The sequence below is a fragment of the Dromiciops gliroides genome, chromosome 4 (assembly GCF_019393635.1).
Source record: "Dromiciops gliroides isolate mDroGli1 chromosome 4, mDroGli1.pri, whole genome shotgun sequence".
Lineage (NCBI taxonomy): Eukaryota > Metazoa > Chordata > Mammalia > Microbiotheria > Microbiotheriidae > Dromiciops > Dromiciops gliroides.
In genome coordinates, this window is record NC_057864.1 from 24,944,103 (window position 1) to 24,968,094 (window position 23,992).

At 54.7% G+C, this 23,992-nt stretch overlaps 1 protein-coding gene and 1 pseudogene across 3 annotated transcripts; one reads left to right on the forward strand and one right to left on the reverse strand.

The window, feature by feature from the left end:
- Positions 1–3,633: 3,633 nt before the first annotated feature.
- LRRC42 (leucine rich repeat containing 42) lies at positions 3,634–19,856 on the reverse strand. Of its 3 annotated transcripts, none has more exons than XM_044004866.1 (8): positions 19,595–19,856; positions 12,394–12,880; positions 11,382–11,513; positions 10,856–10,974; positions 6,905–6,993; positions 6,633–6,746; positions 4,685–4,763; positions 3,634–4,109 (listed from the first exon to the last, which is right to left on the reverse strand). In XM_044004866.1, exons 2-8 carry the CDS (start codon positions 12,864–12,866, stop codon positions 3,835–3,837), a joined length of 1,281 nt encoding a protein of 426 aa, XP_043860801.1. In that variant the 5' UTR covers positions 12,867–12,880; positions 19,595–19,856; the 3' UTR covers positions 3,634–3,834. The 3 variants fall into 3 exon arrangements, with proteins under 3 accessions (XP_043860801.1, XP_043860802.1, XP_043860803.1); XM_044004868.1 differs by having other exon boundaries at positions 3,894–4,109; positions 6,659–6,746; XM_044004867.1 differs by lacking the exon at positions 4,685–4,763 and having other exon boundaries at positions 6,659–6,746.
- Positions 13,364–14,670, forward strand: LOC122754539 (annotated as a pseudogene).
- Positions 19,857–23,992: the final 4,136 nt, after the last annotated feature.

Below are 23,992 nucleotides of genomic sequence, written 5' to 3' on the forward strand. Positions count from 1 at the left end.
ATAGGAAACATTCAGAGAAGCGAGAAAGACTTGCATCAGCTAATGCAGTGAAATAATTCAGACTAGGAAAACAATAGAAGACACAATGAATTACTTCATGGAAAGGACAATACGATGAAAATGAATGCTGTGTAAGGATCATAACCAGACGGCCACTCACAGAACCTGGGGGTGGGAAGGAGCCTGTGAGCCCACTTCTACCAGCTGGCGTCTTAAGGAAGGAGGTGCTAGAGGTCACGTTCCCTTGTTAATTGCTTCTCCTAGTAAAGAAAATCCCCTTTGCTTTAGACATATTGTCATGTGCTGCTCAGGAGATGCACCTGGGATTAGGCATCTTTCCTATAATCGGATCTTGAGTCTGTGTGATGGGGGGGGGTGGGGGCGGGAAGTGTCACTGACACAACTCACCCAGAGGCCCCTCCTCACCCTGGAAGACTAGACAGGGAGTTGTTACAGCCACCTTCTGGTGACTAGATGCCCCACACTCAGCCAGGCTGGTTGTCCCACAAGACGTGCAATGCTCATTACCTACAGAATGTAAGCGTTCTGAGGGCAGGGCCTGCTTCATTTTGTCTGTAGCCCCAGAGCTGAGGCCAGTGTCATAATAAATGTCAATCACTAATACTGGCTATGTGAGACCAGTCCAGTAATTGAAGTTATCTGCCAAAGTTGGTATCCTGCAGGCATAGAACTCAAAGACGACCCCCCCCCCCCCACCCTGAGGTTACCACTATACATAGTACAGGTCTTTGCTGGGCCTGGGCTTCAGTGAAGTAGTTCAGGCAGGAGTGCAATCTGAGGTAAACTGAAGCACAGAAAATTTAAATAACATCGGAAGATCAGGGTGATTCAGACACTCAGCCAGAAGCAAACTTAGAACGAACAACCAGGAAGTCCTCATTTATTTTGTAGATAATTTAATCATCGGGGACAGCTAAATGGTGCAGTGGATAAAGCACCAGCCCTTGATTCAGGAGGACCTGAGTTCAAATCTGGCATCAGACACTTGACACTGACTAGCTATGTGACCCTGGGTAAGTCACTTAACCCTCATTGCCCCACAAAAAACAAAAAAACAAAACCAAAAAGATAATCTAATCATCACTAGGTCAACAGATTATCCTGCTCTGAAGGTTGGTGGCAAATACTCCAGGATCACCCTCATTCATCAGGACAAAGTGAGGAGAGCCCAAAGGAGAAGCTTGAAAAGTAAATCTTGCTTTAAATTTGTATGAATGGGGGCAGCTAGGTGGTGCAGTGGATAAAAGCACTGGCCCTGGAGTCAGGAGGACCTGAGTTCAAATCCGACCTCAGACACTTGACACTTACTAGCTGTGTGACCCTGGGCAAGTCACTTAACCCTCCTTTTGCCCTGCAAAAAAATCAAAATAAAATAAAATAAAATAAATTTGTATGAATGGGATATCCAGTGTGAGGACCCAGGTGAGATTCAATTCTAGGAGCTATTGTGAGAAAAAAGAGATCCCAAGAATTGAGGGAAGTGAAGCTGGAACAGGGAGCTTTGTACATGGGGACTCTGCCCCACCCCTCATACACTGGCCAAGCGTTCACAGAGTTCAAGGGGAAAACAATAACATTTATTTCATTATCATTGACTTTCTTTGTAAGCCTGTGTATTTTATTTTATTTTTTCATTCATTTATTTTTTATTTTATTTGAGGGGTCCAGGACATGAGAACCCCCCCCCCTCCCCCGGTCTACACAATGATTACAATACTACAATTGAGAACAACAATAAGAGGCAGTTGAATTTAGATGAACTGCACTGAACAATCGTGGTTCCGGACAATAAAGGAGAAACCACAAAACCTTCCTCTCAGTAGAGAGGTGGGAGACTGTGAACGTGGCATATGCTGTCAAACTTGGTTGCTTTTGGCAGTGGTTTTGTTCATCTAAAAAGCAAATGCTTTTTACTTCTGTGATCAGTGGTGGGGAGGGCCGTGGGTGTAAGAAAGTGAGTGACATAGAAAGGGGCATCTGTGGGAAAGATGCTTGAGAGGAAAAAGGTCAGAGTTTGATCTTGGCTCTAAAAGGATTCTCTGGGAGAAGTCGTCAGAAAGGGCACCTGAGGGGGGCAGGAAGACTTGGCTTCTTCAGCCCAGCTGTAGAATGAACCCTCTGCAAACGTCATCAGCCCTCGAGCTAAGATTATGTAGGTGGATGGATGGATGTAAATGGTGGATGCAGCCTGGGATAGTCTGAATAGTAATGTCAATGGCCACTTTCGTTCAGAACTCCATAAGAGACTCAGTAGCATGGAGTGGAAAGAATGTTTAACTTGGAGATCTGGGTTCGAATTCCAAGTCACTGAACCTCTCTCTGGGCTAGAAGATCTCAAAGCACCCTTCTGGTCCCATGACCCTGAATGAACCAGGCCCAGGCACACGGTATGCAAGAGGTCTGCAGGCAGCTAGGTGGCTCCCTGGGTAAAGCATGGAAGGTCTGTGTTCAAATCCTGCTTCAGATAATCACTAGCTATGTGACCCTGGGCAAGTCATATCACTTCATTCTGCCTCTGAATATTGGGCACCCACCTCATAGGGCTATCGTGAAGATGAAATGAGACAACATGCAAAGCATTTTACTGGACCACGATTCCATTGACCTAGAACAATTCACAATGAGAAAATGCTCTGCCAGGGGACAAACACCTGCTTTGCCACCTTGGAGAGCTGCCTTCTCAGGCAGCAGAGACTGATGGGTTAGAGTCAGCCAGGACTATGGCAATAGCTACTGGGTGTTGGGGTCTGCCTGCTGCCTCTCTCCTTCACTTGGGTCTGACCGTGTCACACTCACCCAGTCACCTCCCATGGCTCCCTATTGCCTCAGAGCAAATACAAGATGTGGTTTGGCGTTCAAAGCCCTTCCTGAGTGGCCTCCTCTCACAACTCTCCAGTTTTACACCTCACTCTGTGTACCCTGCAGCCCCGTGGCAAGTGGCCCCCTGGCTGTTTCTCACCTAACACTCTCCATCTCCAGACTCCAGATGCTTCCCCTGGCGGTGCCCCAGGCCTGGAAATGCTCTCTTCTCCTCTCCTCATCCCCATCTCTGGGCTTCCTTCAGGTCCAGCCTGCTACAAGGCAGCTTTTCTGATCCCTCCGAGCTAGCCTGTCCTTCTCTATTTCCTTTCTTCACAGACGTTGGCCTGTCATCTCTCCCCTTAGGCTGTACGCTCTTGAGGGCAGGGCCCATCTTCTGCCTTTCTTGGTAAAGTCCCCAGTGCTTGACACAGTGCCTGGCACCTAGCAGGTGCTTAATCATTGCTAAGTGGTGCACTGAATTGGACCTGGAGTCAAGACCCGAGTTCCAGTTTGGCCTCAGACACTTCCTAGCCTCAGCCTCAGTTTCCTCATCTGTAAAACTGGAGATGATGATGGTGGTACCTGCCTCACCAGGCTTTTGGGAGGGTCAAACGAGATGTCAATGCTTTCCAGGCCTTACAGCACTGTGTAAACGCTAGTTATGATGGCTGTCCCTGGGTGGGAGCGAGCGGCTGGGCTGGAGGAATGCAGCGGCCATGGAACCTCCCTGGGGCAGGCCACCCCTGTCTGGAGGCAGCGGGACATCTCCCCCCAAGGCTGTGCTCCCACCTCTAATCCAAAACCACTGGCTAACAACAGCAAAAAGGTTTATTTGAAAAATTACTATGTATTGAAAATATACAGTAGAAACGCTGGCCTCCTGCTCCGGACACGAGCACCGACACGTCAGCTCACTCCACTAGGCCGTGGCCTGATTCCAAGCCAACGGCCCAGGTCCCCTGGCGCCCCATGGCACCAGCAGGGCTAGAAGCCGCCATCCCCCCTTGCCGGTCAGTAGGAATTAAGCAAGTCCCAGTCTTCCACGGTGAGGCAGACATATTTCTGCCTGGATGACGGGGAAGAGCTCGGCGCGTCCTTGTCGGGCTCTTCCAGGGCTCTCTTCTTGGTGCTCTTGAGTTCCTGGCTCGCGGCCGCCTCCCGCTTCAAGGATGGCCCGTGGCACTCCTCAGCCTTCTCCTTATAGAACTGGAGCTTCTCACCCGAGGTCGTGTGGGAGTCTGCTAAGGGACACTTGGCAGGGCCTTCTGTCCGGGGTCGCTTTCCATCTAGGACAGAAGCACACGGTGTGTCCCCCAACCTCAGCCCAGGCTCCAGGGGCACAGAGGCCTAGCCCACCCAGCGTGACAGCCCCTCACAGGGGCTCCAAGACCTCCAGAGGAGTAACAGTGAGCTCACTACCTGTCACCGCATGGAGCAGCCGCCAGCCTCCTCAGAGGCCTGCTCTAATGCCTTCTTATTGTGGTTTGTTACAGTGTTAAGGAAGGCCCCGGCTACCCTCCAGGCCACTCTGGCCTCGGCCTACGCCATCTGGACAGAAGGCGGACCGAGCCTCGTGGACTGAGCCCAGGCCACAGGGGGATGGGAGCGCAGAGGTCACAGGGTCTTCCTGACTCGGCCCCGCATCTCCCAGAACAAGCAGGTCCTCTGGCGGGAGAGCAGCTCGGCTACTTACTAGCTGTGGGGGCGCCCTCGGGCCTCACAGGGTCCTGGGCGATCACCCCAAGATGACCTCCCACTCTGACATTCTGTGGCTCTGGCTTTCCTGCTGAGCAACAATAATCAACAGCTTTAGCTGCTCAGAGAGCGGGGCAGAGGCCAAGCTGCGGCCGCAGGTACGTACAGAAGCGCGATGCCGCTGTCCGGGGCTTGTCCTGGCCTGCTACGGCTCCGGAGATCACGCGCTCCCACTGCAGAACAATCTGGGGCAGAGAGCACCATGCAATCTACCACCATCCTCCCCATGGGGGTCCGGCAGGCAGCCCCTCCCCCAGCCTCCACCTCCCCCCACCCCATAGCTGTGTCCCCGGGGGAGGCCCAGGGGGGCAATGGGAGCCAGGGACGGCAGAGCTCCAGGAGGGGCACCTCGTCCCAGACCCCAGGACCAGCCAGAGGTGGCCCTGGGGCACAGGGGGCCTCCTCACACCAAGCCTGGAGCCACAGGTCACTGGTTTTGTCTCTCCCAACAGAACATAAGTTCCTGGAGGGGAGGGATGTCCTTCTGACTTTGCCCCCCCAGGCCTGGCACAGAGGCAGGTACCACAAAGTGCTGCAGGGAGGGTGCTGCCTGACAGAGGAGAGAATCTGAGCCAGGCACAAGGGAGGACCCAGCATAGGGCTGTGTAGATATGAGGTACTTGCAGCCAAGTGATTCAGTGAGAAGAGTTGGGGAGACCTAAGTTCAAATCCAGCCTCAGACACTTCCTAGCTATGTGACCCTGGGCAAGTCACTTTACCCATTTGCCTCAGTTTCCTCATCTGTAAAGTGGGGATCCCTCCCAAGGCTGTGGTGAGGATCAGAGGGATGGATATTCATAAAGCACTTAGCACAGTGTCCGGCACACAGTAGGCACTATATAAATGTTAGTTATTGCTATTATTATTACTACTAAATAGCTCTGAGACAAGGCAGCACATTGCAAAGGCTCGGATGAATAAATTATGGGCCACCACAGCGATTCTTGTTCATTAGAAGCAGCCCTTGTGTGGGAGGAAAGGAGCTGCAGCTAGAGTCAAGGGTCCTGGCCCTGACGCCATCTTTGTCTGTTGGCTGGGCAGCATTTATGAGGTGCCTACTGTGTGCGAGGGGCACAGAGCTAAGCACCGAGGAGACAAGTATATACAACATCCCCAATGACCTTCGAGGTGCTCCCAGTCTAATGGAGGAGACAACGGGAAAAAACCCATTTACAAACAAGCCGATGATGGGATACATGGGAGGGAATGACTAGAATTAAGGGGGGCTGGGAGAGGCTTCCTGCACAAGGTGGGACTTTAGCTGTGTCTGCCAGGAGGCTGAAATGAGCAGGCAGCAGGACCATGGGCCTAGCCCAGGAAAAAGGCCAGTGGAGGGTGTGTCCTGGCAGGCGTATGCATGGGGTATAAGAAGTCTGCAGAGGCAGGAGGGGGCCAAGCTACACAAGGCTTTAAAAGCCAAACCAAGGATTTCAGATTGGATCCTGGAGGTAACAGGGAGCCACAGACATTTGCTGAGGAGGGAAGGAGGGTCAGAGTGGAGCTTTAGGCTGGTCAGGGCCAGGCTTCTGCCCCAGACCAAGCAGGAGGTGGTGAGGGTGTGCACCAAGGTGGCGGCAGGTGAGAGGCCATCCCGGGGGTAAGAGCCCTGGGTGTCCAGCAGGACGCAGGTGCCTCTCAAGTAACTAGAGAAGCCAACAAAGGGGAGGGTCTGAGAGGACAGATGGGTTCTGTCCTGGACATCCAGGCTGAGATGTCTGAAGGACTATGGGAGGGGGACGATGCAACCTGAGCATCCTAAAGTGGGGCAGCTGACGAGACACCCCCAGTGAAGTCGTGTGGAGGGGGAGGAGAGGGGCCAGGGACCCGCTTCCCCATCTACAAAATGGGCACAACATCCCATCTTCACTTGGCTATGAAGAAGAGCCATCCATGCAGCTCCTTGGATCAAACACTCACTCAGTCTGCCTGAGGGGGGCAGAGGCTGTGCCGGGCCCTGGCAGGGATTCTAAGAGCAGCTAGGTCCTGGCCCTCACGGGCCTTGGAACACACTAGCTCCGTGCTCCAAGGCTGCCTGAGGACGTCCCCGAGGGTACCTGGTCTGCCCAGCCCTCCGTCTTACAGCTGCTGTGGTCAAATTCCTTCAAAGGCACTTTGGAGTGAACGAGGCCAATGTGAGTCTGCAGTTTGTGCATGACGGCCTTCACGTCCTAAGCAGGGAAGACATGAGTGAGTCACGGGCAGACTCGTGCCCACCACGCCCGCCAACACCCACCCACCAGGGCAAGCTTCCTTCTGCTCGGCATAGGCCCTCCCCCAAACCAATAGCTGACACCTCGATATCCCCAAAGCAGGGGCGTGCTCTCACCTGAAGGCCTGTCCCAGAGATGTCCAGGCAGTTCAGTTTTCTGAAGGAGAAGAGATACCCAATTCCTGCATCGGTGATCTCTGGGTTACCTAGAGTGAACCACAGTCAGCTTATTTCCATGAAAGTAAAACTGTGCCAAATGCCGATTATGAGCCCGAGCAGTGCCTGTGTATACAGTCAGCAAGTCACAAGAAAGGCAACAAAGAGCCCCTCCTCTCAAGCTGCTCATGGATACAACATGAAAATAACTAGGGAGATAACGAACACCTGATAATTCTTAGGCTCCTCTCTGGTGGGTGCTGACGGTCGGCCCTTCACCACCTGGCTCCCTCCTCAGGGGCCCACTCCCTGCTCCCTGCACCCAGTGCTCTGCTCCATAGGGGGTGCCCCCATCCCTTGCCACCTGCCCCAGAGATCCCCGGTTTGCCGAAAGGAGGCCTTATCTGGTCCTCCCACAGGCTGTGGCCTCCCCTTCTGAGATGAGCTTCCATTTGCTGTGTATGACCTGGGCTGTGGCCCCTGGGGGGCAGTGACTGTTTCAGGGCTTTGTATGGGCCCAGAACATAGTAGGTGCTTCACAAATGCTCGCTGAGTGGCTGACCTTAAGTGACAATGTCTGCTTCGGAATCGCATGGAGGAAGAGAATCGTTAGTGTGACTTTACTGGCCTCTGCTCTGAGACTCTAAAGGTCTTGGGAAACAAGGAGGGGCTGGTGGGGGCAGCAGTGTCTCCGCTAGCCCTGGAGCCGGAGGCCTGAGCCCCAGCTGCGCTCAGTCCCCTCTCTAAACCTCAGTTTCCTCAACCATAGTATGGGATCGCGATGCTCGCACAGTGTAAGGCGCAGCGTGCTCTGCAGACTCCTCACAGACGCACCCGCCCTGCTAGGGGGCGGTACACGGCACAGCTTAATCCAGGTTTCCCAGGGACTTGGTGCCCGGCACATGCCCAGGGAGGTTTCTTTCTGTGCCTGCCTCCCGAGGGCCCAGCAGGGTTTCCCGAGGAGAAGGTGCTGCCAAGAACCAGGGGAAGCCCCCGATAGCCAAGCAATGACTGGAATGAGCAGGACAGGAACGTGAAGGGGAATGCAGGGAATTGTAGGCATATCTGTCTGAGCAGAAGCAGAGGAGAGCGGGAAGAGCCCAGAGGATGGCCCACAGTGAGGACACAGGAGCTTAAGAGGCCAAGGCCTGGCCAGGAGGGAGCCTGATGGAGGCAGGAGTCCCAACCCCCCCTACCCTCCTCCAGAATGGCCATCAAGCCCCAACTAGAGCCCCCACAGCAAGGGTCTCCTTCCACCCTAGAACTCGAGTCAGCTAGAAGCCCAACAGGGGAGCATACAACTCCTCTGTGCAAACTCCAGCGGGGCAGGCAGACACCCACGGTGTGGCCCCTGGAGGGCTGGGGAGCAGCAGGGAGTGCCCCCACAGGGCCTCAAGATCGACTGCTCTGAGCCCAAGATTCAGGTACAAAGTGCAGCAGGACACAGACCCCCCAGTTCAGCAACAGAGCCTGGAGCAAAAAGTAACCCTCAGAAGACCCTGGCCCCTCAACAATGGCTGGAGGCTCTAAACAAACTTCCAAAAAAGAACGGACAAAATTCTGGACTGAGTGAAAAGTAGCAAGGCTTCTGAAATCTCTGCCTGCCGGGTTCTCGGTGCCATCGATTGTTCTTTAGTGAGTTTCTTATTCAAATACACGGTTTTTCTGACGGACTCTGTGTTTCACGTCTGCCCTTTCTCGCCCCTACACACCTCTGGTGACCTCTGGCCTGCAGGCAGGTGGCGGACCTTGCCTTTACCTGCTGTGATGAGGCTCCCGTGCCTGACCGCTGTGTAAGGCTGAGGGAGAGACTCGAGACATGGCCAGGTCTGAACTGGATTTTACATGTCCTGTGTTTTAATGCTCTGGCTCTCTTCTGTTGCTATTAACTTATAGCAGTATTTTAACAGGCATTATGCCACCTAAAAAAAAAAATGACCCTACAAAGCTAATCTAGGAGAGAGTAACTCCCTCACAAGGAGTGCACACAAAGGAAACAGGGATTTCCCACAATGACTGAAAAGGTCCTGGAAGAAGGAATCGTAGGAAGAGTGACTCAGGAGAGGAGGTGGCAGCCTCAGCCAGGAAATGGACTCTGAAAATCCTAAAGCCTGGACACTCTTTCAAGAATTCCTCAATGAGAGGCCGCTGGCTGGCACTATAGTGGATAGAGCATCAGCCCTGGAGTAAGGAGGACCTGAGTTCAAATCTCACCTCAGACACTTACTAGCTGGGTAAGTCACATAACTCTAACTGCCTCCCCCACCCACAAAAAACAACCAAAAAAGACGAATTCATCAATGAAAACTTCCTAGGTATCTTACACCAGAAGGCAAAGTCAAGACAGAAAGACTCCACTCATCACCTCCTAAAAGAAGCCACAAAAGCAAAAACCCAGAACGTCAGTGCCACGATCCAGGGCGTCTGTACTGAAGAATAACTACCCAAGCGGCCAGAGCTGGAGAGTGCAGGTGCCAGGAGCCGCAGGTCAGCACCGTGTAAGCCATGTCAGCCTCCCACAGTAAATGAAAGGCGATCCTGGAATAAAATCTCTCCCAAAAGGTAGCAGGAGAAGGATACAGCCAAGGATGACTTCTCTTGCAAAGCTGAGCGTGCTTCTGCAGGGGGAGAAGGGCCCTTGCACAGAAAAAAAGACTTCCAAGCATTCCTAATGAAAAGCCCAGAGCTGGGCTGCGACCGTGAAACGCAAAAGCAAGAGAAACCCAGAAAGGCAAGTGTGTTGGAGCGACTGCAAGAGCAGTGAGATGAGGAAGGGCCGGCATGCTAATGGGGAGAAGAAAAGGAATCACTTCAGAATCTTAATAACAGGGTTAATGAAAGAAGAAAAACAGAGGACCTAGGAGGGGCAAGAGAAAGATGGTGGAGAAAGGAGCAAGGGGGGACTCGTTCCTTTTCCTAATTGGTGAGAAGAATTGCAGAGACATGGGAAGGGGTGGCCAACAAACAGGCGGGCCTCATTCTTATCGAACATGGCCAAGGGGAGGCTGGAAACCTGATCCACAGCTATCAACCCAGAACGAGGTGTACAAGAAATGTACTAAGCTCCATTAGCAAACAGGCAGGGAGCGAGGTGGAATGAAGAAGGCTCATGTGTGGACAGAGATCAGTCATAAGCAAAACAAACTTACTGCTCCCCACAGAGGGAACAAAAGACCAAAAGATTTAGAACCTAAGAGAATATTCATCCATTGGGCAGTGGCTGAACCACCTCGTGTGAATGCAACGAAACATTACTGGGCTGGGGAGAGAAGCACCAGAGACCCCACCAGGGACTCTTCAGGCGGGGGTGGGGGTGGGAGGGCTAGGAGGACCATCCCTCCAATGACACAAGGGATGGAGCCACACTGGCACAGCAGAGACTCGCTTGGCTCGACCCCATTTATTTGGTACAAAGGGTCTTCCCTGTGTTTAATTAGGGGAGGAGTCTGAGGGGGAGGAGAGGTAGTGATAGTGAGAAGAAGGAGGGGAGGAAGGAAGGAGAGAGGAAAGGAAAGGGAGGAAAGGAGAGGAAAAAAGGAAAAGAAAGAGAGAAAGGAAAGAACCAGGAGGGCACTGAAACAGCTAAGAAGGGTGCGAGGAGAAGAGAAGGAAGCTCAGGTGGGAGGCAAGGCAGCTTCAAATGTGAGGGGGTAGAAACGAGATCACACATCACACCCACAAGCCTTCTGCTTTGCCCGGAAGTGCTCTTTTTTCTGTTGCTTAAGTTCAGAATAAAAGGGGACAAAAGGGGCCCCAGACTGAGTCTCTGCACCAGCCAAATCTGGTCCCAGAGGCCAAACGATGCACCCGGGCCCCCATGTCAGTCCCAGGCACCAATCTGTGCTAGGGGGAGAAGGATTCAAGGCTGGCGGTTTCTAAGGCACCCTCCCACCACCACACCACCCAACTTACAGGACAAGTCCAGTAAGGCAAGGTTTTCTAGCCCTCTTCTCAGCACCCGCACGGGAGCGGTCATTCTCCGGACACCAGCATCCGAGAGGCAATTGTCCTTCAGGCGGAGCTGAGTCACACTGTGGGGGCAAGACCACAGACGCCAGGATTTACTGGGGGGCTTGGAGGTGCTCCCAAGGGGCCGCCCTGACCCACCACCCTCGGCTCGCCTGCCAGGAATGGCCCCAGCATCGCCGGTCAGGCGTCTGTGTCCTGCCCTCAGACTCCTGGGGTTCACTCTGCGTAGGTTTATTCCCCACACATGTGCCCGGGGGCACACGGCAGGGAATACCAAATGGATTGTTTTTCCAAATGAAGATTGTCAAAAGTGATGTGTTTGGTCACTTTTTTATAAGTGTTCAAACGAGGTAAAAAGTGACCCCACCCCCACCCCCTGCCAATTCCTCAGCCTGACCCATGCAGTCAGACTAGACTGACGGGGCTCTGGGCTGGGGCTGGCGGGGCTGGCAGGCCCAGCAGGCCCCACCTGGACAGGGCCTCATTGGTGAGATGCTCCAGGAGTTCATGCTCATCTCCAAGCTTGCAGCAAGAAAGATCCAGGCAGCTCAGCTCACGGAAGGACTTGATCTCTTCGAGCTTTTCCGAAATCACCAGGTACCTGCCAAGCACAGAGAGTGGTCGGCCCACCTTTGCTCAGTGCCTTCTGAGCGTGAATCCTCTGTGAATCACAACTACTGCGCTGTGCTGCCTGCCCCGTGGCCACGGCTGCCACAGGCCTGCCCTCGGCCCTTCCCCCACCAGCAGCCCCCTGAACGTGGTCTGCTGGTGGTGAAGGAGACAAGGAGCCGAGGCGAGCCAAATGGTCAATATTACTGGTTGGCAGCAGCCCCACCCCACCTCCCTCCGCCCAGTGCTGGCGGTTACCCATGAGGTCAGCCAGAGAAAACGAAGAGGGCTCAGGTGTGTGAAGGAAAGGCCTCCTTCACCTCGGAGGACTGGGGAGCATCTGGGGCCTTGGGGGAGCGGATGACAGTGCAGCCCAGGGCAGTGCAGGCTCCCTCTGTGGCCAGCAGGCCTGGCCTATGTAGTGGCCTGCATCACAAAGCCCCCGGCTTTCAATTCCCTTTCCAATGTGGTCCAAAACCCCTCCTCCCTTCAGCCTGGGATTTTCATGATGTCACCCCAGACCAGAAATACCCAGATGTGACCTCTGCAAATAAAAACAGAAACCTCTCCATTTGCCCCCTCCCCGTACCTCCCCCCACAGAACAAGGGTCGACCTCTCCTTACTGATAGCCATCGAGGCCCCTATGTTCTGAAGTCATTTTATCTCCCTGGTCTCAGTCTCTCATCTGTAAAATGGGGGGGGGGTGCAAACTTATCCAAGAAGCTCAGCATTCTGGGGCATTGAGTCTAGCCTGCACCTGATCGGGGCTGCCCTCCCATGATGGGGAGCTGTTCTATTTTTTAGGAAATTGTTCCTAATGGTCCAACCCAAACCTGCATCTTCTCCCCAAGTGTTCAGACTCCCCACTCACCTGTTCCGAAGACAGAGTGAGCAGAGCACCAAGCGCCCATAGGCCTCCGTAAACTTCTGCAATGCGCGCAGCCCCGCGCCAGGTTCTGTGAACTTGTGCCTGGCTTCCGCGGCAGAGAAGAGCTTCTCAGCGATCTGTTCAGGGAAGCCGATGAGGGAGTCGATGTGGTCGACATTATCGGAGATGAAGCCCAGTGCGAGGCTGAAGAGGGACTTGGCTGAGTAACGGAGGTTCCCTTCCCTTGTGTAGGTGAAGATGAAGTGGTCCGTCTTCTCCTTCCTGGCCGCGTCATCTTCCCTGTTCATGCACAGCTCCACGGAGAAACCTTTGGGGAACAACCTCAAAGGCCTTGGCTCCCGCAAGCTGCTCGCAACACCATCAAGGGCCAGGCTTACCATGTGAAGGCGGCCATTTTCCCTGACGTAGATAGGACCTGGGTCCGGGCAACTCTGTGATCTGAGGTAGCAAGACATTCCCCTGGCTGCACCTACAAGAAGCAAGACCCAAAGGGAAGAAATTGGACCCAAGGGAGGCCGCTGGCCTCAAGGGAGGCTAGACCAAAGGGAGGAAGCTAGACCCAAGGAAGGATGCTGGCCTCAAAGGATGAGGTTGGTTCACTGGCAACCACAACTCTATGGCAGGTGTGGTCCAGGAAGTATGTCCTATATAGGACAAGGGGAATTCATGCTTGGGGTTCCAAGGCCTCTCTCTTCCTGGTGCCAATGAAAAGCTTGTCTAGTTGCTGGGAGGATAGTCCAGTAGTAGAAGGGTTTATGATGCCCTGTCACAGCAGCAAAAGCCGATTCCAATCAGGCACTTGCCAACAACATCCCACAAGCACTCAGTAAGCTCCATCCACGGCCAGATTCCAGGGGAGCTACAGAGAAGACCTGCCCTGGAGGCACATACGACTCAGTGGGGAGAAATAAAAACGACCCAGTCAATCAAGAAGCATTTATTACTCCCCAACATGTGCCAGGTAAGGGAGACACGAAGATGGAAACACAAGAGATGATCCCCTCCTACAGAGAAGAGCCGTGTCTGACTCTTCGGGACCCCGTCTGGGGTTTTCCTGGCAAAGAGACTGGAGAGCTTTGCCAATTCCTTCTCCAGATCATTTTCCAAATGAGGAAACCGAGGCAAAGAGGGTTAAGTGACCTGCCCAAGGTAACACAGCCAGGAGTGTCTGAAGCTGGATTTAAACTCAGGAAGATGAGTCTTCCAGCCTCCGGGCCCAGCTCTGTGCACTGTGGCGCCACCTAGTTGCCCCAATAAGTATAAAAACACTACACTGACAAGACCTAGAGGTTCAGAACATGAAAAATGTCCCAAAGACCTCTGAAGGAGAAAACAAAGCCAGTGCCAGCCCTGGATGCGAGGAGGAAGACCTGGCTGGGTTGCTGCTTCACCACATGACCTTGGGCAGACACCTGTCTGCGCTTTGGCCGGGACTGGCCCTGGGGGTCCCTTCCCAGTCTGCAATCCCATTGTTTTACAGCTGCTGAGGGGAGGAGTGTGGTCTTGTTCCCAGGCAAGGCTCTACAAAACCCTAACTTCTCTCTTTTTTTCTCCAAATGGCCTGCCATTTCCCGTTCCTGGCAGTTTCTGTTAAGACAGAGTCTAGATTTTCTGGCAGAGAAGGCCGCTGAAGCCTGAGCTTGCTGGGGGCACCGCCATAGCCGCTGTCACCGTGGTGAAGCTGAGCAAAGAATCCAAGCAGTGGCTGCAGCAGCTCTTCGGGGCAGCCAGTTCGCCATCCGCTGGGGCTTCATCCCCCTTGTGCTCTACCTGGGATTTAGGAGAGGTGCAGATCCCAGGACGCCTGAGCTAACTGTTCTGAGCTTGCTTTGGGAATGAAAGACTGTTTGAACATCTGGATTGGAAGCAATCAGTGGACAAGAGAAACCCTGATGGTGTGCACTTTGGCCAGGACAATGGAGCGAGCAAGTGGGACTCTGAAACTCATCGTTTGGATGCCCCCGGGGTCTCTCTGCTTGGCGTGTATGTGGCTAAATAGTTCTAATAAGGAATTCTTGAAATAAATCACTTACACCCTGGGGGAAAAAAAAAAAGAGAGAGTCTAGGGAGGGCAGCTAAGTGACACAGTGGATAAAGCACTGGCCCTGGAGTCAGGAGGACCGGAGTTCAAATTCGACCTCAGACACTTGACACTTACTGGCGGTGTGACCCTGGGCAAGTCACTTAACCCTCATTGCCTCGCCAAAAAAAAAAAAAAAAAGACAGAGTCCAGGGATGGGCCCTGAAAGCTATAGTGGGCAGTAGAAGCCAAGGACCAAAGAGCACAGATGCCTTCAGCAAGGATCCCTCCACCCAGGGGAGCTAGAGACAGCCACACTTCTGCGAGAACATGGTGTTCGAGAAAGGTGAGCAGCAGCACCCCCTCACCCAGGGCTCTTCTGCTACTGGCCAAACTAGGACACCTGCCCATCAAGCCCGGGAGCTTGATCCTAATGGGGGAAGGGGTAGCATGAGGGCTCTACCAGAGACGGAAACAAATGAAGGAGATCCGAACCAAGTGCGCCCTTGTCCTTTCCGGTCCAATACTGCGCTCCCCTCCACGTGCACATGCCGTGACCCAGGACACCGGCCTTCTCACTGCTCAACAAGCCACCTCCCAACTTGGGGCCTTCACAGCACTAGTATAGTGCCTGACATACAGCTGGCGCTTAATAAATGCCTGCTGATTGGGATATCCCCTAGCGCTCTCCTCCTTAGCTCGGCCTGGTCTTCCTTAAAGAGTCGGCCCAAAGCCCACCTTCCATAGGAGCCTCCCCTCCCATCTACACTGTACAAATCTCGTACACACAGTTGTCGTCTGCTGTTTCTTCCCAGACAATGTAAGCTCCTCCAGGGCTGAAGGCTGACACAAGGGGCGGCATGGTAGGGACAAAGGACAGGCCCAACAGAGGGAGCAAAAATGCCTTCTATCCCAAGAGGCTTCCCGGAGGCGGCGGCCCTAGGAGGAAAAGGCCCAGCCAGTTCTGGCCTGGTCGGACCACCGACTAGGCATCGGCTCCCTCTGCATATCCTGGGGTCTCCTGCCTTCTTCAGTGTCTCAGAAGGGCAGCGCCCTCGCTCCCCTCCCCACCCCCAGCGGCATGCGCTGGGAGGGGCCCTGGAGGCCCCAGGGGAGCAGCAGCCTGCCCTGAGCCACCAGCCAGGTGAGGGTCTGTGGCAGACGATAAAGACTGGCAAAGAGCACCGGGCGGGGACCCGGAACATAGGACCCACAGCGGGCTCTTTCTCATTTCAGTCGTGCCTTCGTGGGTCTTTCTGAAGCTCCTTCCTTGCACTCTCTGCTGTGCACGACACCTCAGCCAATGGAAACCACCCCCAGCACAGGACCAACATCCTTTTGGAGGCCTGAAGCGGGGCAGGGGAGGAGCTGGACTCAGTGAGGTCCCTTTGCAGGCTAAGGCCTACAGCTGGGCCTCTCTGAGACAGGAGCCATCTGCCCATCCAGACAAGTGCAGAAGCCTCACAGGGGTCCAGGCTGGTCTCCATTGGGCTTCACGAGGGACATCTTACTCCGATGGGAACAAACCAAAGTGTCAGGTGTGGAGAACACTCTCCCTGCCTCTCTCCTTGCCTGATACCTACATCTGGACATCACCTCGGCCCCTAAACCCAACAGTCCAAACAAAACCCATTCTCTTCCTCCAAACTTGCCGCCTTCTCACCTGGCCCACTTCTCCTGAGGACACGCCACCCTCCCAGGCCTGTTAACCTTGGGCACATGCTTGACTCTTCCAATTGATTCCCAAGTCCTGTGGATCCCACCGCCCAGACCCCTCTCACATCTTCAAGGCAGTCAGCATTCATGCAGTGCCTACTATGTGACAGACACTGGCAAGTGGTTTCCCCCCAATATTATTTCACTTGGGGCTCATAATAAGGCTGCAAGATAGATGCTACAGCTATTTGCAATTTTATTATTATTTTTTTTTTGTGGGGCTATGGGGGTTAAGTGACTTGCTCAGGGTCACACAGCTAGTGTCAAGTGTCTGAGGCCAGATTTGAACTCAGGTACTCCTGAATCCAGGACCGGTGCTTTATCCACTGCGCCACCTAGCTGCCCCCCTGCTATTTGCATTTCACAGACGAGGAAACTGAGGCAAACAGAGGCTAAGTGATTTGCCCAGGGTCCTCCAGCTAGGAAGTGTCCAAGGAAGGACTGGCGATCGGAGCATCCTGACTCCAGGTCCAGCTCTATCTGTGGCTCTAACAGCTGCCTCATTCACCCTGTGCTCATCCTGTCTCTCCTGAACTCGCCTGCTCATTGGTCTCCCGGCCTGTCTCCCCCATCCTTCCATTGCGTGTTCACCCAAATCACTTTCTAATGTTTGGCTCTGACAGGTCTCCTTCTCTGTTCACAAAAGTCCAGGGCCACCCCAGCCGCTAACCCAGCCTCCAAGCACTCGGCCTTTTTAAAGGATCGTGTTACCAGCTGTATTTCCATATCACTGGTTTCCTCTGCAATGCTACCTATGTATTTTGTGCATTTATAAAAACAATCCACAGAGAAGGGTCCATGGGTCTCCCCAGCCTGCTGTATGCCGAAGGGGTCCCCAACACAAGAAAGGTGAGGAGGCCCCATTCTCGGATAAGATGCAAATTCCTCAGTGTCAGCCAGCCTGGACTCCCAAGTGTTCAGCAAACCCCAAAGCTCATCTCCCATAAGGCCTTTGTCCCATGCCTCAATCACACTCCTTCCTCACATCTGCTTTTCAAGTCCGCTAACAAGCACTGACGACACACCTACTGTGCGCCAGGCACTCTGCTATTCTCTGAGGGCACAAAGAAAGGCAAAGCCCAGTGCCTGCTCTCAGGAACTCCTGTCTACCGGGGAGCACACGCTGACGTGTCTGCATCATCCTGGTTATGGACAAACAAGATAGAGACAGGACGACCTGAGGATCATCCGGTCTAGGAAGAAAGGCCTGGCAAAGGCTCCTCGAGGGAACCTCCATTGTGCTCAGCCTTCCTGGGCTCCCCAGCCGTGCTCCTTGCTGTGATCTCAGCAGGGGGTCTTCCCGGCAGGGCCCAGGCAGCCGCTGGTCTGGTGAAGAAGGCGCGAGTCCAGATACCACCCCAGACACTCAGCTGACCCCTCTCTGGGCCTGGATTTCTTCATGTGGAGCACCTACTTCTCAGAGGCTGTCAAATGGGAGAACCAGAGAAATGCTGGGCTCATGGAGGCAGCTGGGACCGGCGGGCGAGATCTCTGGCAGCCACCATCACCGACCACAGAGTCTGTTCTGCCTCCGGGGCCTGGCCCATGCCGAGGACACCGGCAGAGCCCGGGGGCCGGCCAGTCATCGGCTCCTCCGGAATGGTCCGGCTTCTCTTTGGCCTCAGCCCCAGGCCCCTTCAGTGCGGTCCTTCAGAGGTCTCGTCCCATGACCCAAAGCCATCAGCACTGGGATGGAGGAGATGGGCCCGGGGAGAAGCTGGGGTCACTAGGAGAATTCCGCTATATCCCAAAGGCTGGCCGGCCCATGGTCTCCTCCTGTGTAGCTCTGGGCCCAGCTCCCTGTTTATGTATGTAAAGTGTAACCCCCCCCCCACACACACACACACACTCACACACACTGATGAGCACAACTTCATATCAGAATCTGGACAACAAGCCCTCCACTCCACTGCCCCCTCTCCAACCATGCAGTATTAGGGTAGGTCGGTGTCTGTCCTCCCTGCAAGAGGGGCTCCTCGGGCGGTATCCTTTTGTGTTGTTGTCCTGGTATCCCCAGCCCCTAACACAGTGCCCCCTAAACGGCAGGCATTTAATGAGGCTCTAAGTGAAGAAGCCCAGCCCCCACCCCCACTGCTCTAGAACATCCCACCTGAAGAGAAAGTAGACAAGATACCTTAAGGAACCCGCTCTTTGAGAGAAAACAAAGCTGCCTTCTCTGCCTGCCACCACTGACCTGTGCCCAGCCAAACACCCCTGGGAGGGAGGGTGGGGGCTGAGGCTGGAGGAGGGGAGGGGGGGCCTCGGTTTCCCTGTCTCTAAAATGAGGGTGCTGGCTTCCTTCTTCCGGCTCCAGTTCCCTCCAAGGATGGAGGCTCGAGGGGCCTTTCTCTTCCACCAGGACAAAAATGGTCCACGTTGGCACACCAGGAGAGAGCGACTGCCAGCTGCAGACTCGTGGCTTGGTCTCAAACCCAGAATTCCAGGGAAAATGTCCACCACCGGCCCCAGGAGGAGGGGGCCTCCTATTCCTAAAATGGGGGTTCAGTCCTCCTTCCCTGTGAGCTAATAGACCCCCCCAGACCTTGGGGTCTGTGCCCCCCCTTTCCTTGACTCCTCGACCTCACAGGCTCCTCATTACTTGGCTTTCTGGATCCCAACCTCCAGAACCTCCCTCCCCCCTTTCTCCGGGGCTGCTCCCCAGTAACCAACTCTGGCTCCACCCTCACCATACCCTCAGGACAGCCCGGAGCCCACATTCTGGTCCCAGGCTGGGCTCCCCTCCCCTCCCCCACCCCCAATGCCTCAGTTCAGCCTCCCAGAATCCCCAGCGCCCTGAGCTCAGGGAGGGGCCCTGGGTGGTCCCTCCAGACCCTGGGCTCCCCCCAAGTCACTCAGTAGTTACTTTGTATCCAATGTAGGGTTTCAGGGCGGCTCCCCGCCCCCGCCCCCCGAAGCTCCCCGGGGGCAGGGCCTACTCCAGGGTCTTCGGATCTAGCGCACAGTAGGTGCTTAATGAATGCTGGCCAAAGGACCCTCAGTCCCACGCCAACTTAAACGCATCTGCCCACCCCTAGGACCCTCCGTCCCTTCTCTCCTCTCCCCTCCCTGCCCCACCCCCCCTTTTCCAAATCGCCACACCCATTCCCCTCCCCCAAGACCTCCCCTCCCCAGCCTCTCTCAACGAACTCCCGGAGCTACCTCTTATCCACCCCCGACTCTTCTCTTTAGACGCCCCCTCCCCCCCAGCCCCCACGGCTACGGGGCGAAAAGTGCTTCAGAGATGCCGGTGGACACTGATGAGGGTGGGCCACAGAGGGCCTGGGTTCAAATCCTACCTCGGAGCCCTACTAACGGTATGACCTTGGGCGAGTCATTCCACCTCCCTGGGCCTCAGTCTCCCCGTCTGTAAACGAGGCGGTTGGCCTCCCCGGTGGCTGGGTGGGGGCCCTGGCCCCGGGCCCGGGTGTGGCGCCCCTCCCCCCTTACCTGCGCCCGGCCGCCTCGGAGGCGGCTGCTGGGACCCCGGCTCCTGCGCTCCCCCCGCTCTTCCTCCTCCTTCGCGTCCTCCTCCTCTCTGCTCCGAAGGCTCCGCCAGCTCCGGCCTCCGGCCTCCCGCCTCGGGCTCGCTCCGTCCGTCCGTCCGTCGGGTCCCGGGACCGGGCCGAGGGCAAAGGAATAGGGGGAAGGCAAGGGGAAGAAGGGGGGGCGCGAGCCCGGGAGCGCGGGCGCGCGAACCGGGCAGGCGCGGGCCCGGGAGCGCGGGCAGGGGCGCGGGCGCGGGCGGGGACGCGGCGGGGCACGACAAACGCGCAGGCGCGGAAGGGGCTTGGGCGAGACACCGAAGACCGAGGGCTGGGGGAGGCGCGAGCACGACCGCGGGGGCGGGGGCGGGGGCAGGACGGGGCCCCTATGGGAACCGCGCGGGGGGCGGGACGCGCGTGCGCGAGACGAGGAGCGCTCCTTTTTCCTGCCCCCACCCTTCTCTTGCGGGCGCGCGCCCGGGGGGCCGGCGAAGAGGGCGAGCTTCCCACGGGGCTTAGCGAGACAGGGGGCCGGAGAGGGGGCGGGGCTGACGACGGGTGAAGGGGCTAGGCTGGGAGGGGGCGGGGACGGGCAGGAGGCCAGGCGGATCGAGCCGAGGGTCCGCGGCAACGGCCGGGACGTGAGGAAGACCGGGGCTTGGCTGGGGGCGAGTGGCGGGATCTGATGGGGCGGGGTGGACCGAGTCAGGACGGGGAGGGGCAGAAGGGAGGGCCGGGGCGGGAGCAGTGGGTGCCCGGGCATGGGAGGAGGGGCCGGAGGCCGGGAGGGGCGGAGACTGAGGCAGAAGCCCTGGATCCTGGGGCGGGAACTGGCAAGGAGGGAGGAATGGGGGAGGGGGGCGGAGCGAAGCAAAGGGAGGCACGAGGATTGGCGAGAACGGGTGGTGGGCGTGGCTAATGGAGGTGCGGGGCGGGGATTGGTGAAGATGGAGGGGGCAGGACCAAGGGAAAGAAAGTGCGCGCTGGGCGCTGGGGGGGCGGGGTGGAAGACGAGAGCCGCTCCGAGGGCGTGCCCAAGCGGACTGGAGCGTGGAGCGGAGGGAAGCGATTGGCGACAAGGACTGGGGGCGGGGCGCACGCCGAGGACTGCTTTGAGCATGGGGGTGGGGGAAGGGGGGACAGACTGAGGTGGGCTCGTGCTTTAGATGGGCGTGGCGAGCACGTGGTTGGGGGAGGGTCCCGAGGAACCGTTGAGAGCCTGGGACCCCAGAAGGGGGGGTGGGGGTGGGGGATGGGAGGTAAGGGAGAGGGAGGGGCCTGAAGGAAAAGGGGCAATTGGATGAATGGATGATGGATGGCTGGATGAATGAAGCGAGCGTCTGTGTAGTGCGGAGATGCCAGCAGTAAAGTCCCTCCCCTCGGGGAGCTCAGTCTATGGGGGAGGCGACACGTCTTGGGGGACCCCTGGTCCTCAGCGTGCGCGGTCAAGCTTTCTAATGTCGTTGCGCCGTTTGGCGCGAGGGCCAAGGACTTTGGGAAGAAAACTGTCCTTTCTGAGTCCCCTGCATGGGCAGGGGCTGCAGGGTCCTGGGGAAAGGCCAGCAGGGGGGCGCTGAGCTCTTTGCTCTAAGGCTGGGTCCCCAGGCATGCACCTTCCGGGAATTAGCTGAGCAACTTATGAAAACTCATTCCAGCCCCACCCCTCCTCCCCTGACTCTTTTAGTCAGGACCCCCACCCCCCCACCCCCATTTGGGTCTTCTTGGCAAAGATGCAGGAGTAGTTTACCATTTCCTTCTCCTGCTCATTTTACAGATGAGAAAACTGAGACCTACAGGGTCACACAGCTGGTATCTGAGGCCAGCCCTCTATCTACTTCAGCACTTACTCAGAAATTGAATGTGTATTAACTTTAACCTTAGGAAACTTAGGTCCAGAGGGGTTAAGTGACAGCCCAGGCACAGGCATAGTGAGTAGCCAATCTAGGTTTCAAATCTAAATCCTCTAAAACCAAAATCATCACTTTCCACTGCTGCCTTTAAAAGGAGGAACCTTGAGATCCCCTTTCTTTGTGTCTCCAACCCTCAACACAGAGCCTGACACATAGTAGGTGCTCAATTAATGTTTATTACCAAAATGTATCCTGGTATATTAAAAAGAGGCCTGGATTTTAAGTCACAGGACCTGGCCCTGCTACTTACAAACTGTGTGACCTTAAACAAATTGCTAAACCTTTCTGGATTCTAGTACCTCATCTGTAGAATGTGAGGGGCTAGATTAAAAGGTCTCTAAGGTCACTATCCCTTTGACACCTATGACTATTGTGAACCATGGAAACAATCAAAAGTAAACTGGGGGTGGGGGCAGCTAGGTGGCCCAGTGACTAAAACGTAGGCCCAGGATTCAGAAGGACCTAGTTCAAAGCCAGCCTCAGACACTTGACACTTAATAGCAGTGTGATCCTGGGCAAGTCGTTTAACCCTCATTGCCCTGCAAAAAACCAAAACAAAAGTAAACTAGGTATGAGTAAGTATTTCATTATTTTGAAAGGCTCATGGGCACTTGGAGTCATTGGCTGAAAGTAAAACACACATCTGGCCCTATATCTAACTGCAAGCCAATTTTCAGAACCCCAGATTCCATCAGTAAGTCAATTTATTGGTGGTTGAATCCAGCTGGGGAGGACTCTGGAAAAGAAATTGCCCTGAGGAAAAGAGGATAGAGTTTCTCTCCTTTATCTTCCCATTGACTAGTTGATATCCTTGAGAATCTCAAAAGATCTGGAGTTCTCAAAAGAGATAGCAGTGGACCTAGAGCAACAATGCCTGAAGTCAGCATCTGCATTGAGAGCTACGATGAGCCAGACACATTGAGGAAAAGTCTCCATGAGGTCACCAAGCCTCAGAGCCCGACAGAGTTCCCAAAGGGGAACTACATGAGCACTCTACAAAAGGAGGAAAGAATTCCCAAGAGCTCTGAGTTTACACTTTGGCCAAATGTGCTCTCTAAGTTTGAACCCACTCTCCCCAAGCATTTTGTGTGTGCAAAGGGAAAGCACCTTCCTACTTGGGGGTTTTCTGTAACAACTGTTCTTGCTACACCTGCTTAGTAAAAAGTATTTTTTAAAACCTAATTAAGTCTGGCTGATAATCTATGTGGAGCAGACCCATGGGGGCTCAGCAGCAACTATATGAGAAACCTTAGCCCCTCAGAATTGTCCTTTGCACATTGAAAATAGTCAGCCACCTTCTGGGGACCTAGCCTCCCACTGGGAGTAAGAGTTGGGGAATTAGCCAGGGAAGACTTGCTACATTATCAATCCATCACCCTCTCCAGAATATTCTGAGAGTTGGGGTGGGTAAGTAGGTGTGGGGAGTAAGAACAAAGAGGTGAAATAGAAGGGCATTGAGATGATAATCAACAGGGGAACCTTGGAGTCATCCTGGCCTTCATTTAATATTATCCGTTCGTTTATTTGCCTGACATCACATCCCTGCTGTATACAGAGCAGTGTACTCAGCATCATGGGGAGATGCAGGTTTAAGTGAGGCTGTTCCTTCTCCTGTGGAGGTTAGAGACTAGCCAGGGCATGTGACACAACCAGAAACAAAAACAGTGTGATGAGAGCATTAGAGGGGAGAGTGAGGATGGAGATGGGAGATGGAATATTGTGTGCACAAGTGTACATCAAGCCTAGGCTGGGGGCTTTGTCACACTCTTGGCTGAGCATTGCCACGGGCCCCTCATGGGAAAGATCAGTCCTAGGCTGTACCTGTATGCCTGTCCCACCCCTCTGGACACATACACATTCTGCTTCCCATCTCCATACCTTTGCACAGGCTGTGCTCCTGCCTGGACCGAACTCCGTCCTCAGCTCTACCCCCTCAGCATGCCCAGCTTCATTCTAAGCTTAGACCAAATACCATCTCCTACATGATACCAGTAGCTCTCCCTTCCCTGACCAAATTACCCTAGATGTATTCTGTTTCTACTTATATGTGTACATATTGTTTTCTATAATCAAATATAATCTCCCTGAGGAGAAAGGTCATCTCACTTATATCCCTGGCAATTACCGCAGTGCCTGCCACACAAGAGGGACTTCATAAATCACCATCATCACCAGTAACATTTTTTCTTTCTTTTTTTTTTTTTGTGGGGAAATGGAGGTTAAGTGACTTGCCCAGGGTTACACAGCTAGTAAGTGTCAACTGTCTGAGGCTGGATTTGAACTCCAGTCCTCCTGAATCCAGGGCCAGTGCTCTATCCACTGTGCCACCTAGCTGCCCCCATCACCAATAACATTTTGTTTTTTTTGCGGGGCAATGGGGGTTAAGTGACTTGCCCAGGGTCACACAGCTAGTAAGTGTCAAGTGTCTGAGGCCAGATTTGAACTCAGGTACT